This window comes from Melitaea cinxia, chromosome 26 (genome assembly GCF_905220565.1).
Source record: "Melitaea cinxia chromosome 26, ilMelCinx1.1, whole genome shotgun sequence".
Classification (NCBI taxonomy): domain Eukaryota; kingdom Metazoa; phylum Arthropoda; class Insecta; order Lepidoptera; family Nymphalidae; genus Melitaea; species Melitaea cinxia.
Genome location: NC_059419.1, coordinates 4,733,237 through 4,748,856, shown reverse-complemented (window position 1 = coordinate 4,748,856; position 15,620 = coordinate 4,733,237). Strand labels below are relative to the sequence as shown.

At 35.5% G+C, this 15,620-nt stretch overlaps 1 protein-coding gene and 1 long non-coding RNA gene across 2 annotated transcripts in view; both read right to left on the bottom strand.

Moving 5' to 3' along the window:
* Positions 1-15,620, bottom strand: part of LOC123666552 — a 93,770-nt gene that overhangs the window by 23,898 nt on the left and 54,252 nt on the right. The window lies entirely within an intron of this gene.
* On the bottom strand, positions 6,198-6,978 carry LOC123666549 (dual specificity protein phosphatase MPK-4-like). Its single transcript, XM_045600662.1, has one exon. It carries the CDS (start codon positions 6,976-6,978, stop codon positions 6,271-6,273), a length of 708 nt encoding a protein of 235 aa, XP_045456618.1. The 3' UTR covers positions 6,198-6,270.

The following is a 15,620-nucleotide window of genomic DNA, read 5'->3' as shown; positions in this document are numbered from 1 at the left end:
TCGAACAAGAAATCATAATTAATTACTTCAAAATAAAATTATAATAAAATTTAAGCTATTAAGAGAATAATTTAATTCAGAGTAAAAAACGTGTAAAACATATATTACTGAGTAAACTAGATTGTTTGATGAAGAGTGAAATATCACTTAAACACCAGTAAAAACAATTTAAATGTTCGTTAATATGTCTTCATTCAGATATTTGTATTCGAATAAATACTTATTTATTTGTGATCTGAACTTTTATCCACAATAGCTCAGATTAGATAAGGACCCGCTTGTCACAATTAATCACCATATATTTTGAATTCCTGCATCATATGAATATCGTGATCAAAATAGGTGATATCATCATATCAAAATCGTATTCATACATAAAAAATAAAGCGTGAGGTTAATCATATTCTCACAGTACTAATATAGTATCAAAATAATCAAATAATGTAGGAATGAATCTGATTCAAAGAATTAGCTCTACGTATCAAATGGAAAGAGCTAATATTCTATAAGTTGTTACATCAATTTCCTTTGATAAATATTAAAAATGTTTTAATTTAATTTTTTTTTAAAGAAAAAACATACCAAAACTCCTTCGTAAATTCAGACAAAAGCATAATAAACTAAATAACAAAAGCATCAGACTTTCTAGCAAAGAATAGCCCGGAAAATTAATTAAATATATCGCTGCTAGCATCGGCACCAATTCAGAGTTAGCATTCCAAGGTCCTCAACGTTCCAGTAGCCGATTTTCTCATTAGCAACGTGATATTAAATACGAGAAGGTAATTAGTTTTATTTATATATCTCCAAAATAAACTAGCTTACGTCATCTTTACGAGGAAATACAATGCAATAACAAGAAAACCATTCGACGTAAAACATTTTAGCTGTTGCAGCCCACAAAGTTGTGTTCTGGGTCGTAAAATGTATCTAGAATACTACGCACTATCTAACTAATGCACGCAATTTCACTTTAGTTAATGTCAGTATTATTGTTGTATTAAAAAATCCTGTAGCTTATGTTCTAATGCTATGTACATTTCAAAACATTTCGTCAAATTTGATTCATTACTTATGGAGATTTATGAATTTCTATAAATACAGAAAAAAAATATTTTGGCTACCAGGTTTTTTTTTTATTTCAGTTAACAAACAGTGTTCACAATAAAGTTTTACATAACAGACTTACAATACAAACATTATTAATCGTGACATCAACACCGTCAACTCCAGATTACAATTTTATAATAGTAAAAAATGCACATCAAAGAAATGGTAGGTATCTAATATACATAAAACATTACAAATACATTTTTTCCCTAAATACCATCAACCAAACACTAGTGATTATAATTGTTATTATTACTCAGCTAGAAATACATACTAAGCAGACAACTTATATATCTTTCTATCTCTTAAACATTAACTGTACATTGCACAGCCAAAGTACAAATAGGGTGCATTTGTGTCGATATGGATACCCTAGCCCTACGACTTGCATCTTGGAATCAGTGTTAACTACTAGGCTACCCACATCGAGTCCGTATGCAAGGTTTGAATTCAATGAGTAAACCAGTTTACGTTTGTACTGTTAATGCAATAATTCAAAAATTTCTTTTTTAAACTAATGTATAGTCAACTACTACCACTAGTCTGTATGCATCCCACAAATGGGCAAAGGATTCTTTTTCATATAAGAGAAAGGTTGCAGCTTAATCCACCACACTGCTCCACTGCGGGTTGGCGGATATGTCCCTACTATGAGTAACGATCGCTATCAGGTGTACATGATAACAACCGGGACCAACGGCTTAACGTACTCTCCGAGGCACGGTGGGGAGACCCACAAGGACAGACATCCAAACTGGAAAGGAATATTTATACAAATACAAATATCCATCCCGACAGGGATTCGAACGCGCAAACCGTCAAATTCGTGTTTTAAGCGACTACTCGCACACCAGAGCGGTTGATTTTTTCTAGGTTGTGTTGTTTAACGGTTGTTTTAGTTTATTTATAGAAACATATTTAAACATTTTCAATGTTATATCAGAAAGTAAAACCATTTGCACAGATAAAGTACTTTAGATCTTTAAGATGCAATAAAAAAACAGTATAAAAAGTCAGGTGGTCTGTTTAAAAATAATTATGCTCTGTTTAAGGGTGATGAGTCTAATAAAACTTTGTATCAGACAAGCTTTAGTATTCATCAAATAAATTACGTAAGAGTATTAAAACGGTAGTGGTTTGAAAATATATATTTTAGCTCAATGTAAAGCAACTGAGGCTTTGTCTATTCTGTGATTATTATATATATACTACATATTTGTTTTTTGTTATTAAAAACACCTAAACCTATAGACACTACATTAAATTAAACTACATTGTTCAGAAAGAAAAAAGTTTTGACAGGTCGCAGTCCGGGAGTCAGGGAGCAGCCCAACTGCGAAAGTACCTCAACTTTACAGATGATTATAGGCTTTCACAAGGAGCGTTGTTTTCCTATGGGACACTGTGTTGACAGTGGGTTTTATCGGCAACACGCTTGCGATATTTCTGCTGATACAATTGTTTATAGATAAGGATAAACCGTTACCGGCAAGTGGCAGAAAATAAATCTAAACTAGCGTAAATATTCCCATTTGAGATTTCACAAGGTATCGACTGTAGGAAATCAATTAACTCTCAATCAGAGGTCGATCGACCATCGACTGATTATGGTAATGGCGACATAGATTTTCAATTTAACTGAGGCAGAGCACAGTAAGAAGCATCCTGCTCAAAATCTGTAGCAGCCTGACTGGGATTATATTTCAACCTTATTGAAGATTACAAAATAATACTGCTTTGAAGCAATATTGTATTCCTGTGGTAAGTAAGGTGACCATCGCCCCTGGGTGGGTGGTAGGGTTAGGGTCGGCGACGCGCTTACGATGCTTCTGGTGTTGCAGACGTCTATAGACTAGTCATCATTGGCTTTTGTCCGTCTATTGAAGGCGATTTAGACAGTGTCAGACAGACACTGTGTCGCCTAGGAGACTCTTCAGGAAAACGAAGAGTTACCTAAGCTTTGCGCCACCCTCTCGACCTCACTGGCCCAAGGGAACGACGAGTCGATACGTGTGGAGCCAGTTCGGCTGCAGGAGCTCGCATTTTAGAGCTATGCCACGAATGCTTGACGGAGACCCCATTCCGGGTTTCAAATGAAGTTTACCTTCTCGAGGACCCTGATGATTTTGAGCCATGCTTATCCCTCGGTCACCTTATACGACCCCCACGGGAAGAGAGGGTGTGGTGCTATTCTACTCGGCCGACACCACACGGCATATAGACTAGTAACAAAAAAAGAAACATTGTGTACTTACGTTTTCTCATGAATGACTGTAAAAGACAGATATATAGATAGTTTGACGATATGGTTGGTCTACGTTCTTTATACTCACTTATGAGGAAATTAGAGACAATTATTTACAAAAGAAAACTATGAGTACATTAGTGTATAAGAAAATTTATAAGCTTCATATGTAATAGACCTTTACCTAACATTGACATCAGGTTCAATATCATAACCTATTGTTTACGATATCCTCTATCTATATTTCATCATACTTAAAGCACCTGTGAGTAGTAACCTCTGTTTTATATTTAGCTGAACCAAAATACCAGTCCAATTAATAGCGAACGAAACAAATATATGCACTATACAGTGAACAACTGTATAATATATTATCACGGGATTCTGGCATTTAAATTTTCAACAATAGAAGATATTTTTGCATGGTTCTTTTAATTTAAGCGGATATTAGGGAAAGGGTACTTGGCACAGATGGGAGATTATTGTGTGAAAAAAGTTTTCATGAGCGACAACCTGTTTGTCAGACTAGATTAAGTTTAGTGGCTTCATAACTCGAATCTTGGAACAAGAGGATCGTTAATGTTGAAATTTTAATGTTAATAGATAACATCCGCTTGTTTTCACATTGTTTTCGTAATTTTTTTTCGCTTAGAATGGTCATTGTGGTGTAAATTGTAAAATAATGATAGGTTTAAGTATACCTGAAGTTAACATAATTAACCTGTAAATTTTTACCACAAAGCCAAATAAGTTTTTGTCTTCCCTCCCTATATAGATTTTTTTTAGAACATAATCAAAAACCCCGCTACTGCTGCTTTATGGATAACATTATTTTACAGTGATGACAAGATTTCTGCTTTTCATAATAAACTGAATATCTGTACTCTACTCTACTTTATTCTACTCTTCTCTATTTTACTCTATTCTATTCTATTCGATTCTATTCTGTTCCATCCTATTCGAATCTACTTGATTCTTCTCGACTCTACTCTACTCTACTTACTCTGTTCAACTCGACTCTACTCGAGCCGATTAAATTCGATTTCTATGCGATTCTATTTGATTTTCTATTCCATTCGATTTTGTTTTATTTCATTTTGTTCCATCCTAATTCTTTTTTATCCTACTCTATTCCGTTCTATTCTATTCTGTTATATTCTGGTTCTAACCGAACTTCTAACAGATTAAGACGAGACTTTCACTGGCAGATAGCTAATTTAGTAAGGAGCAATATAGGCTACTTTTATTTTAGAAATTTATTTAATTTAAACCTTTGCGAACTGAACAATAACTTTTTTATTAAATTTGAGGCGGGCGAAGTTGCGGGCACAGTTAGTCATAAAATATAATTAACTTCAATAACTAGATTTTTAAACGAAAGAATAATTGTTAAAATCTACTCTATTTTTATCCCTCTATTCTTAAACTCTAGCTTGTATTTATTAAGTAGTAGCTGTGCCCGCGATTTTGTTCGCGTAGAATTCGGTAAAATTGTTATTATTGAGTTCACAGTTATAAAATAGTTAAAAAATCTAAAATATAAGTAGCCAAAGTTACTCCTTATTACATCAACTGTCTGCCAGTGAAAGTCCCATCGAAATCTGTCCAGCCGTTTCAGAGATTTGCCGGGATAAACAGACAGACAGACAGACAAAAATTATAAAAAAATGTTATTTTGGTATATGTATCGTAATTATACTATACATATGAATTAAGCAAAATTTTACGAACTACTTTCAAACACTGAAAAAAATTCTAATATTTTTTTATACAGGAATATTTTCAACTTTAAATGTTCTGGATTAGTCGACGACTTGGAAGATATTTATTACATTCGAAGCATTAGTGGGTGTTATGATTTCACGCCTGATTTAATATCTTTAATAAAATCACATGCTCTAAGTTCGAGGCGATACGAACCAATATTAGTTTTAAATCGGAGTACTTACAGAATATATCGAAAACAAAATAGTTTAGTTTTATTTTTTTATTTTTAGTAATTTTACACTGTAGCAAAGATATTGCAGTTGATACATCAACTCAAATAACACATATGCATCATTTAGATTTGGTACATGTAGGTTATTTTTATAGGAATTAGTTGTAGTGCTGTCTCTGGATGCTATTATTCTTTATTAAAAAGGCAGTCAATCTATTCATAAAAGTACATTATCATATGATTGGAGTTAAGAAGAGCCCATCGCTTAATGATTCGTTATTTTATTAATCCAAAGATATAAATATAAAATACTAGCTGACTCGGCAAACGTTGTCTTGCCGCTAAACGATAATTAAAAATGGGGGGTTGGTAGAAGGAAGGTAGAAGGGTGAAAACTTAGAGTTGTATGTATTGTTCAACGCCAAATCATAATAAAATTAAAAAATAAATAATTAATCTAAAAAAAATAGGGGTGGACTACCCTTAACATTTAGGGGGATGAAAAATATAATAGACGTTGTTCGATTCTCAGACTTACCCAATGTGCACACAAAATTTCATGAGAATCGGTCAAGCCGTTTCGGAGGAGGTTAACTACAAACACCGCGACACGAGAATTTTATATATTAGATAAAGATATAAGAAAAAAATCGTATAAAATTCAATGCTTAATAGAAAAAGTGTTTTTGTCTTTGTAGCATACTTACATGATTATAATAGAAGTTTCAATGGTGAGATTTCCACACGGTAGATGAAACCAAGTCGAGATAAGAAAAGTCTTACAAAATTAATACATTTTAATGACTTGTGTTATTTTAAGCTTTGTTTTGTTGATAACAATAGTACGAAAAAATGAGCATGGAAATTAATTAATTACTTTTTAATTAAAAAAAACTACCGTTGTTCATAAATAAAATGATTTATTTACCATTAAAAACAGTTATTTAGCATGTTTAGTAGTAGTTGCATCTTACATTCAAATTAAAACAGCAAGAGGTACGAGAATTCCAACAACTATAGCAGCTAGCGACGCGATCTTATATTTATGTTTTCTTGCATTCACGTTCATATATGCTTCAAACCTTTGATACCCTTTGACATCGTAGTTCATCCTGTGATATTGTTTTAACTGGTTTACAAAACCTGGATTCGGATTAATGAATTTCCTTCTCTGTTTTACAAATGCATATGCTTGTTCAAACGTCAATTTATACCTCGCCATGATGTAAGCAATGACGAGGGTGGCGGATCTGGAAACTCCAAAATGGCAGTGGACAAGCACATTTCCTTTCTGCACACCCTCCTCGATAAAGGCGTTGGCCATTGGAAAGTAGGGCAGGAGATTGGTGGAAGGAGTGTCGTAGGCCCTAATGAAGAGTGTACTGATGTTGCTATCGATGAAAGTTGACTTCGGTAGCCTTCGGGTTTCAACTGTGAGCACATGGGTGATGTTAAGATGATCGAGCACATTTCTGTCGCAGGCAGCCCTTGCATTGCTCAAATAGAGGCCTGGGATGATCTGGCTGTAACAGGACTGTGTACAGAGGTCGATCTTATTGTATAGCGCCTTTTTGGACCAGTTCTTCAGTCCTGCGAAGGCGACGACAGGATTTGGGATGCTGAGAAAAGCGACGACGAATGCACTCCTCAACATCACAATAAGGATGCCTCTGACACTTATCATGATAGTCCTGTCTCACATGATGATTAATTTTTTGGGATTTTGTTTGACCATCCGCGAGTTTTGACCCGACATTAATTGGTAGTTTGTTCTTTGATTTATTCTTTTCTGTCATCCGTCACAAGGTCGAAGCTCTTTGATCCTCTTTTAAAATGTCAGTTTATTTGACGTGACATTGTATTGCATGTATACGATCTTTTTGATCAGATTTATATAGTAAACATGGCAAAATTAGATTATTACTTCAAATTTGTTTACATTAAACTCTGTAAGGGTTTTATTGGTTCATCAATTAGTAATATAAATGAATATGTATGCACTTGAGGCAATAGATTCCTACTCGTTGTTGTTTTGCCAAATTCGTTGAATTACGTTAAGTATTACGTCTTAAATTCATATTTAATTCTGTAGTGATTCAAACTGATTCCATTTTCATTTATATTACAAAATTATGTTAATAATAATATTTAATAACAGGAGGTATTTGTAGTACTATTTGAAATTAATTTCTTTGAGGCAATTCATACTCGAAAATATTGAAATGATTTTATGTTTATCTCGTTACATTTCATTTCAAAGTTACAACAATCATTGCAATGATTCAAATTAAACAAATTTGAATACTGCTAGAGCACAGCTTTAGTTGTGATGAATTAAAACATATTGGATTAAAATTAAACAGCGATAAAAAGCTTGTTTATGCCAAATACAGGGGAAAATGGTAAATAGGAGCACTTTAATTTTTCGAATAATTTAATAGTTTCCAACGTGTAACTTAATCTTCGCTGCTTGTTTTTCAATTCTCCAATTCCTTTTTTTTAACTAACATACTTGTATTTATAATTTAAAAACTAAATATGTATGTACATAACTACAATTTCCCTGCAGTTAAATACTGTTTTCTTTTATTACAAATATCTTATGTGATTTTAAAACAGTTATTTTACTAAAATAAATATTCAGGTCAAGTGAACATTTGGGGCGACATTGAGTGACCTCATCGTCGTGTGCGTATGAGTTTCCATCAAACTTCTTCAATTTTAATTATTCTGTAGTTCTGTACCAACATATATATAGTTACCGTCTACATATATGAGACTGATACATTTATTTCAAAATTTTACAATTGCAATTGACAACTTAAGAATTAAATATTTTTAGCTGAAGTAGAGCACAGCAGGAACCCAGGTTCTTGGAGCCTAGGCCGAGACTTAGGTCTAGCACCTAGGCCCCAAGGGGAGGAGTTGCCGTATCTCCTACTAGGCGCGTCCCTCTGGGTGGCGGATGGGGAAACGCCACTCGCCTGGTTCCAGCGAGTGTTAGGTCATGGAACCCCGTGGACCAAAAACTGGCGGACGGACGAGGCGGGTGGTTCGGTCGCCCGCCCTGTGACACGAAAGCGGGGTTGCCGGCCGGGTTGCGCTGGCTCCCTGGAGCTTTTTGTTCGGTTGTCGGTGCAGTCCGGTGGACCCGTGGGGTGGTTGCCGGGTCGCGCTGGGCTCCCTAGAGCTTGCTCGTTTGCTCGGTGTGATCCGGCGTTGGAGGTGTGGCATTTGCCTAGTCGGGAGGGACAGGGTGGGTGTTTCCGGGGGGTTTGGCTCTCCCGCCTTGTAGCGCTAAGGCGCGGTGTGCTGGCCGGGTTGTGTTGGCTCCCTGGAGCTTGCTCGGTTGCTGGTGCAATCCGGCAGACCAGTTGCGTGAGAGCCGGGCTGTGCTGGCTCCCTGGAGCTTTTAGCTCAGTTGTCGGTGCAGTTCGGCGGACCCGTGGGGTGGTTGCCGGGTCGCGCTGGGCTCCCTGGAGCTTTGCTCGGTTGCTCGGTGCGATCCAGCGTTGGAGGTCGGGTGGACCTGACCCCAAACGACGTTTAGTCGGGCGTTGGAGGTCAGGCCTGCCTGGCTTGGAGGGGAGACGCTCCTGGGCATGTGTCCCATTCTGTAGACGATAGACTGGTCCGGTTGAGCGTCCCTTACGTGGGGTGGCCGATAGTCGGGGGACTTCGGCCGGCCGGACGACATGACCCCACATGTCTGAGGGGTGGCCTTGTTGCGAGCGAGGCCACCCCTCAGATATGTGGTGAGACAGGTAATAAATATGGAAATTATACATATATAAACACGCGGAGCAGAAATCAGGAATACTACAAACTGCGCCAAGGAGCTAGTCAACTTTTAGATACAAATGTAATTTTCATAAAATAGTACTTAATTTTCCGTCTCCATTTAAATATGCAACTGCATTTTATTCTGATTATTTTTGAGACTCAACACGATTTTTTTTTTTAGTTTTTACCTAAATTTCCCAAGATGTGGGTACATAATTGTACACTTCTTAACAGATAGACTGACTTGTTTTCTATACTCTTTTTTTATAATTGACAACCTATTGACAAGAAAGAGATAAAAGAAATTTTATTCTCTATGTGTAATAAATTTATAAAAAAATAAAGAAAAGATTTGGATAGAAGGTAAACAAGATTTTTAAATCTACTGGTTATGCATTCTACATAACATCATTGACCTAGTCTTTGTATTACGTGGATATCGAAATGCACGCAGAGTTATTATGAGCACGATTTAGCCTGAAACTTCCCACTGCTGGACATAGGGCTCTTTCTTGCTCCAATGCGGATTGATGGATAGTTTTGTTTAATTAAACTGCATTATCTAGGTTAATAATAAGTACATTATTTTACGAATGTGAAGGAATGTTTGTCTAAAAAGTGATCGAAACACAATGTCATGCGTCTAAAATAGCTTAACGTCTATGATTGACGGACACTAGAAATAGATAAAAGATCTTTAAGCTTTGTTTTATGACGTATTGTTGAGTCATCGCGTAAAAATAATCGGAGACAAGATTTGAATATTATCATGGTTTCCAAATAAACAAATTACTTAATGTATTTTTAATAGAATAATAATAAAAGTCTATTACTGTATTAAACAGGAACCCTAAAATGTGAAGTGCAGTAAAAAAAGTCCAGGTCTACCCTGAAACCTGAAAGTAGATACTAAGACCTGATCTCCTAATGTCGTCAACACTAGAGATCGATTTACGTGAGAGATGGAATGGTGTACGATAGATAGTATTAATGGTTACATTTTTACACCACTAGGATGTGTCGTATCGGTTAATGTAGCTGCACACTACAATACCTACCTGTAAAGACAATTTTCACAGAAGAAAAAGTTGGGCATCTCGTCCATAATCACAAAGATTCAGTCTGTAATTATTCTCTGAAAAAAAAAACATAGCAAACGGCTGCATGGGCCACGACCTGTCTATACAGCACATTACTAGCAGCCCTGGCTTACTCAGAAACGAAACACAAGAATACGTAAGAATAGTAAGTATCTCAGAAGTTTTTTGATTTTTTTCGAAATTAGGAAGAAGAATTTATGGATATAAGTTAGTAGTTGTCGTAAAACCAGCTAGTTCAGCCACAGTCTTAACAAAGTCTGACAATCTATCAAAATGTCCATAAAATCGAAAACGCTAGTAAAACAACGAAGGGTAATTTAGTTACGACTAACTAGAAAATTCGCTGTATGTTTAAGACTCATGAGAAACAGTAATAGGTAAAGTGTGAATTTTGGCAGGCGGTGAATGCGATTCCTCTATAAAGTTATACAGAAATAGTATCGAACTAAGTACAGAAATAATAACTACAAAAACATAGAAACTTGGACCATGGACAAGATCAATTAGCTATAAACAATTAAAATGTATTAAATATTAGTTATATTAATGTAATATATACATAATAAATAAAATACATAAACACAGTAATTGTAATGATGTGTGGTTACAGCATTTAGAAATATAGCCACCCCTCTTTCCGTGGGTGTCGCAAGAGGCGACTAAGGGATAACACAGTTCCACTACCACCTTGGAACTTATAAGGCCGACCGATTGCGGGATAACCATCCATCTGCTGGTTTTCTAAAGCAAGTCGAAGACGGGCAGCAGTATCTTCGGTACGACAAAGCCAGCCCTGCGGTCATCAACCCGCCTGCCTAGCGTGATGACAATAGGCAAAACACATGAGTTCGCCCTATAATGTCTGGCGCGAACTTAGGGAAGCCTATGTCCAGCAGTGGACTACGGTAGGCTATAGTGATGATGATGATGATGATTAATTGTGGATATGATACTTTTTTAATAAACTCATTTATTTTTCAATTTTCTCTTATACCAACACTGTTCTGATAGTAACAAATAAAAAGAAGTATTATCCAACATAGGGCAGTAGTTCAGAAGTTATGCACTACATACGTTTCGGCAATACATTTTTTACTGATATAGATAAAAGCGATTATTACGTCCGTCGTTCTCTTCTCCTCTTTTTCCACCTAACCAGGCATCAGATTTTATAAGGATGAGTTGATTCAGCATTTTCTTTTTTGTCAAATAAGCCAGCATGTCGACTCACCTTGCAGTTTCAAAAAACACCTGAAATTCCAGCATCAGTCCTCCAAATACATATGCAAGCCTATTGTAAGGCTTTCAGTTAAAAATATTTTTACTAGAACGGTTCATTATTCAGGAAAGTCAAAGTTTATTTAACCGTTCTAACTTATAAAATACTTTTGCTAGAAGACCATGTTTTTATACAAGTAATACAAAAACCATAATATAGGATTCATCATCATCATCATCATCATCATCATCATCATCATCATTACAGTCTATACAGTCCACTGCTGGACATAGGCCTCCACAAGTTTACGCCAAAAATAACGTGAACTCATATGTTTTGCCCATAGTCACCACGCTAGGCAGGCGGGTTGGTGACCGCAGGGCTATATGATTCTATATGCTTTTTGTATTACTTGTATAAAAATGTATAATATAATAAAAATATATATAATATCGGATCATATGGCTGAAGCTGACCTAAGGTGTCAATAATCGTGTTTATTTCTTTTTGATATTTCCTTAATTAGTATTTATATACTAAACTTGTAAGCCGACATTTAAATGTAAATTCATCAATCTTGGTTGCTATGAAATAAGTGTAATAAAAAAAACTGTACAAGTAATTTACGAACATATGTATATTAAAAAATTACGACAATTATCTAGCTCAAAAACAGGATAGTTGATACAAAAAAGTGTGACCAAAAACTAAAAATATAATGTGGAAAATATGATGTGTGTATAAGCTATGCTATAGAATTTAACAAAAAAAAAATATTATTCAGTTCGCAAAGTTATACAATAAATAAATTTCTAAAATAAAAGTAGATTAAGTTACTTCTTATTACATCAGCTATCCACCAGTGAAAGTCCCATCAAAATCGATACGGCTGTTTCAGAGATTAGCCGGAACAAACAGCCAGACAGATATACAAAATTTAAAAAAAATATTTTGGCATATGTACCGTGTATACATCCAAATGCATTCAGTAAAAGTGGTTATTTTAATATTACAAACAGACGCTCAAATTTAATTTATTTGTATGTATAGATGAAATGATTTTTGGGTAAGAGTTCTTTTACCACATTTTGGAGCAAGTGATCTGAAAATCGAAGTAATTTAATGATTCGACCAGAAACTTATTTCATAAATATTCTCGCTCTTAAATGTATGAACACCATTGGAACAAATTACTACAAGCTACATGTAAATAAAATTATTTTAGTTTATGAATTACGAATGATGTGACCGAGTGGTCTCTGAATTACGAAGTTTTTTTAGTTTCTAACCACTTTAATTTGTAAACAATTGTAACATTTGTAAGCAGCTTTTTTGCGTGTAAGATATTTTCATAAGAATACTGAAATGCAAGATTACAAGTTAATTATAATGAATGACAAGTTAATTATAATGAAACAATTTTTTCGGATTTTATTGCGGTTAATAGTAAGTTTTTTTAAATGCTCGACGTTTCGATCTTAGTATAGATAATCGTAAAGCCGATATCTAAAAAAAATAAAAACTACTAATAACAATAATATAGAAAGGTCAGAAAAATAAAAAATATTCCATACTAATTGCACGCATCGGAAATCATGTATTGAGATTTTATTATGGATCTGTCTGATTGCAATCGATCTATCAGTGCGATCTCCTGCGTCTGTGTGCCATTCGTCCCACCGTATCCAGGTTAAATCATTTGGGTTAATAGCACCAACTGCATCTACTGCTTTATACCTTTGCTGAATCGATCAATCCTATTTATAAAGTTCTCCGAGATTTATACCAAAGCCTAGGTATTATAAGTGTTGTGAATGTACACACAATGATGGGTATTTTTGGAGCGACTCGCCTCGGGTCGGGTCCATGCTAAGCAGTTTAGCAGCGGCTGGCGCCGAGCGCGTACCGTCTCGGCATCGCGAACGTTACCGATTACCGAGTGAGCAGTGCAGTGCAGAGTGTAAGTTAGGAGGTGCGCTTATTAATCGATTAATGCTTCGAAGTGCTTCGGTGTCGGCGCTGGATTAAGTGGAAGTATTGCTGTGCTAACATACTAATGCATGACCGTCGACAGCGGGGGTCGGGGTCGGTATGGGAATTTCGAGTGGAGCGTGGGCGGTGGGCGTGGGCAGGGAAATTTGATAAGGCGATATGTTGGTCGTCCCGCAGACCACTTTTGTATGCAGCCCGGCATCGGTCGGCGCAGACTATTTTTGAACTGCGACGCCGCGAGATATTTCGGCCATACTCCGAGAGCCGCCGACGACGTCGGGCGTTCCGCTAATATCAGGATTATGAAACTTACAACTATCATATCAATTTTATGGGAAACATCAGTCAGATGTGCTTTGCATGTTACGTTAATATTGATAATTTAATCGATTCATTTGCAGAAATCGTTTCGGAAAATATTTGGTGTGATGAAACTTGTGTATCCTCTTAAAATAGCTCTAAAGCGACGAATATTAATCTTTCACGTGGTTTATAGCCACGTAGAGGATGTCAGCTATGCCACAATATTTAGGAAAATATCATATTACGTCTACAGTCTTTTATCTTTTCATAGTTTTGAACAACAATTGAAAACTATTGATTTTTAATTGAACTTTAAAAGCTTGTGTGCAATTTAGTTGGTAAAAAGTAGTTTGAGGAATTCCATATGTTTATATAATCACGTCCTGACGCACGTAGATTCCCCAATTGTCAAAAGTAGAGCATAGTTGAATAGAATGGACCAAATGTATGTATTTTTAATATTAATCTCAATGTAGGCGATGAAAAAATTACGCAGTTAAGAATAACAGTTTAGGTTTTTGCCATTATTTCGTTTCGTTTCAGAAATAATCAGAATCGATATTTCAAGGTAGCGTTAGCTTCCAAATAAATGACTAATATCATACAAACCGTGGTCGAGAAATTAGAAAACTAGAGGAATAAAGCATATTTTGATTTTTTTATTACGATGGTGATGTGTGATTCCTGATTGCAATCCTCAAATATCTCAATAACGTGCGGTTTTGACAGATCTGATCATTATTGTATCCTGAAAGAGTAGAGAAAAGTAGAGAAAACCACCTCGCTAACGAAATTTGAGAATAAACCAACGGAAATGAAATATGACATAGTACTAACAATTTTTTTAAATATATATTAAATACATGTTACTAAATCAATAAAAACAATAATATCAAAATACTGACCTCAACAAAAACTTTATAGTTTAGAAGAAACATTATACTAAATTTAATGTATTGAGTTAAATTCTGACTAACTCTCGAAATAATTTGTATTGAAACTGTTCCCAAGTAGTCTGCTGAACAACGATCATACTCCAGCAGAACAGTTTGAGATTAATCCACATTAATCAATTAATACATTACTTTATTGTGGATTTTAGGTTAACTATCCTACCAAGAGTATGAATATAGTAATGACCATTATCTGACGATCAAACAAAGATCCACAAGGTTTATACAAAAGCAAATTTTGGCTCTAAATGGAAACAGTCCTGGAAAAACTTTTTAAACAAACGCCGCTAAACCAGAAACGTCGTCATCTAATTCCTTTAAGAAATATGTCGTTTAAAGGGCCTTTCCCTATGAAAGAAGAGATTTATTGAGGTCAATTTAGAGTAGCCTGACTGCGGAAGCTATGTTCCTTGTGTTGAAGGTGTCCATATCTGCTACGGTATCCGCTTACAACCAGGCGGATCATACGCCTTTATAATAAAAAATAGCCTATATTTGTGTTCAATCCAAGGACTATTCTGGCAAATACTTTTTGGAACATGGAATAATTTGTACATAATCTACTAATGTCCATTGTGCAGTGTCATTGTCGTTCATTGTGACAGGATGGTCATTGATAACACATTATACTATTCAGTTTCTATGTCATCTTTCATTTTTGATTTCTAGTTTTGATTCTTAAATTACTTTCATCCAATCTTTAAGAAATGAAATACACTTACAACAATTTACTGGAGCAGGGCACAGCAGGAAATTTCCTGCTCAAAATATGGAGCAGCCCGACTGGGATAGTACCTTGACCTCACAGAAGACAACAGCTAAATAATACTGTTTTCAAGCAGTATTGTGTTCCTGTTGGTAAGTAAGGTGACCAGAGCTCCTGGGGGGATTGGGGATAGGGTCGGCAACGCCTTTACGATGCTTCTGGTGGTGCAAGCATCTATAAGCTACGGTAATCGCTTAATATCAGGTGAGC

Bases quoted from the DNA above. Each gene is read 5' to 3' on its own strand.
- LOC123666549 (XM_045600662.1), bottom strand. From the start codon at position 6,978: ATGATAAGTGTCAGAGGCATCCTTATTGTGATGTTGAGGAGTGCATTC.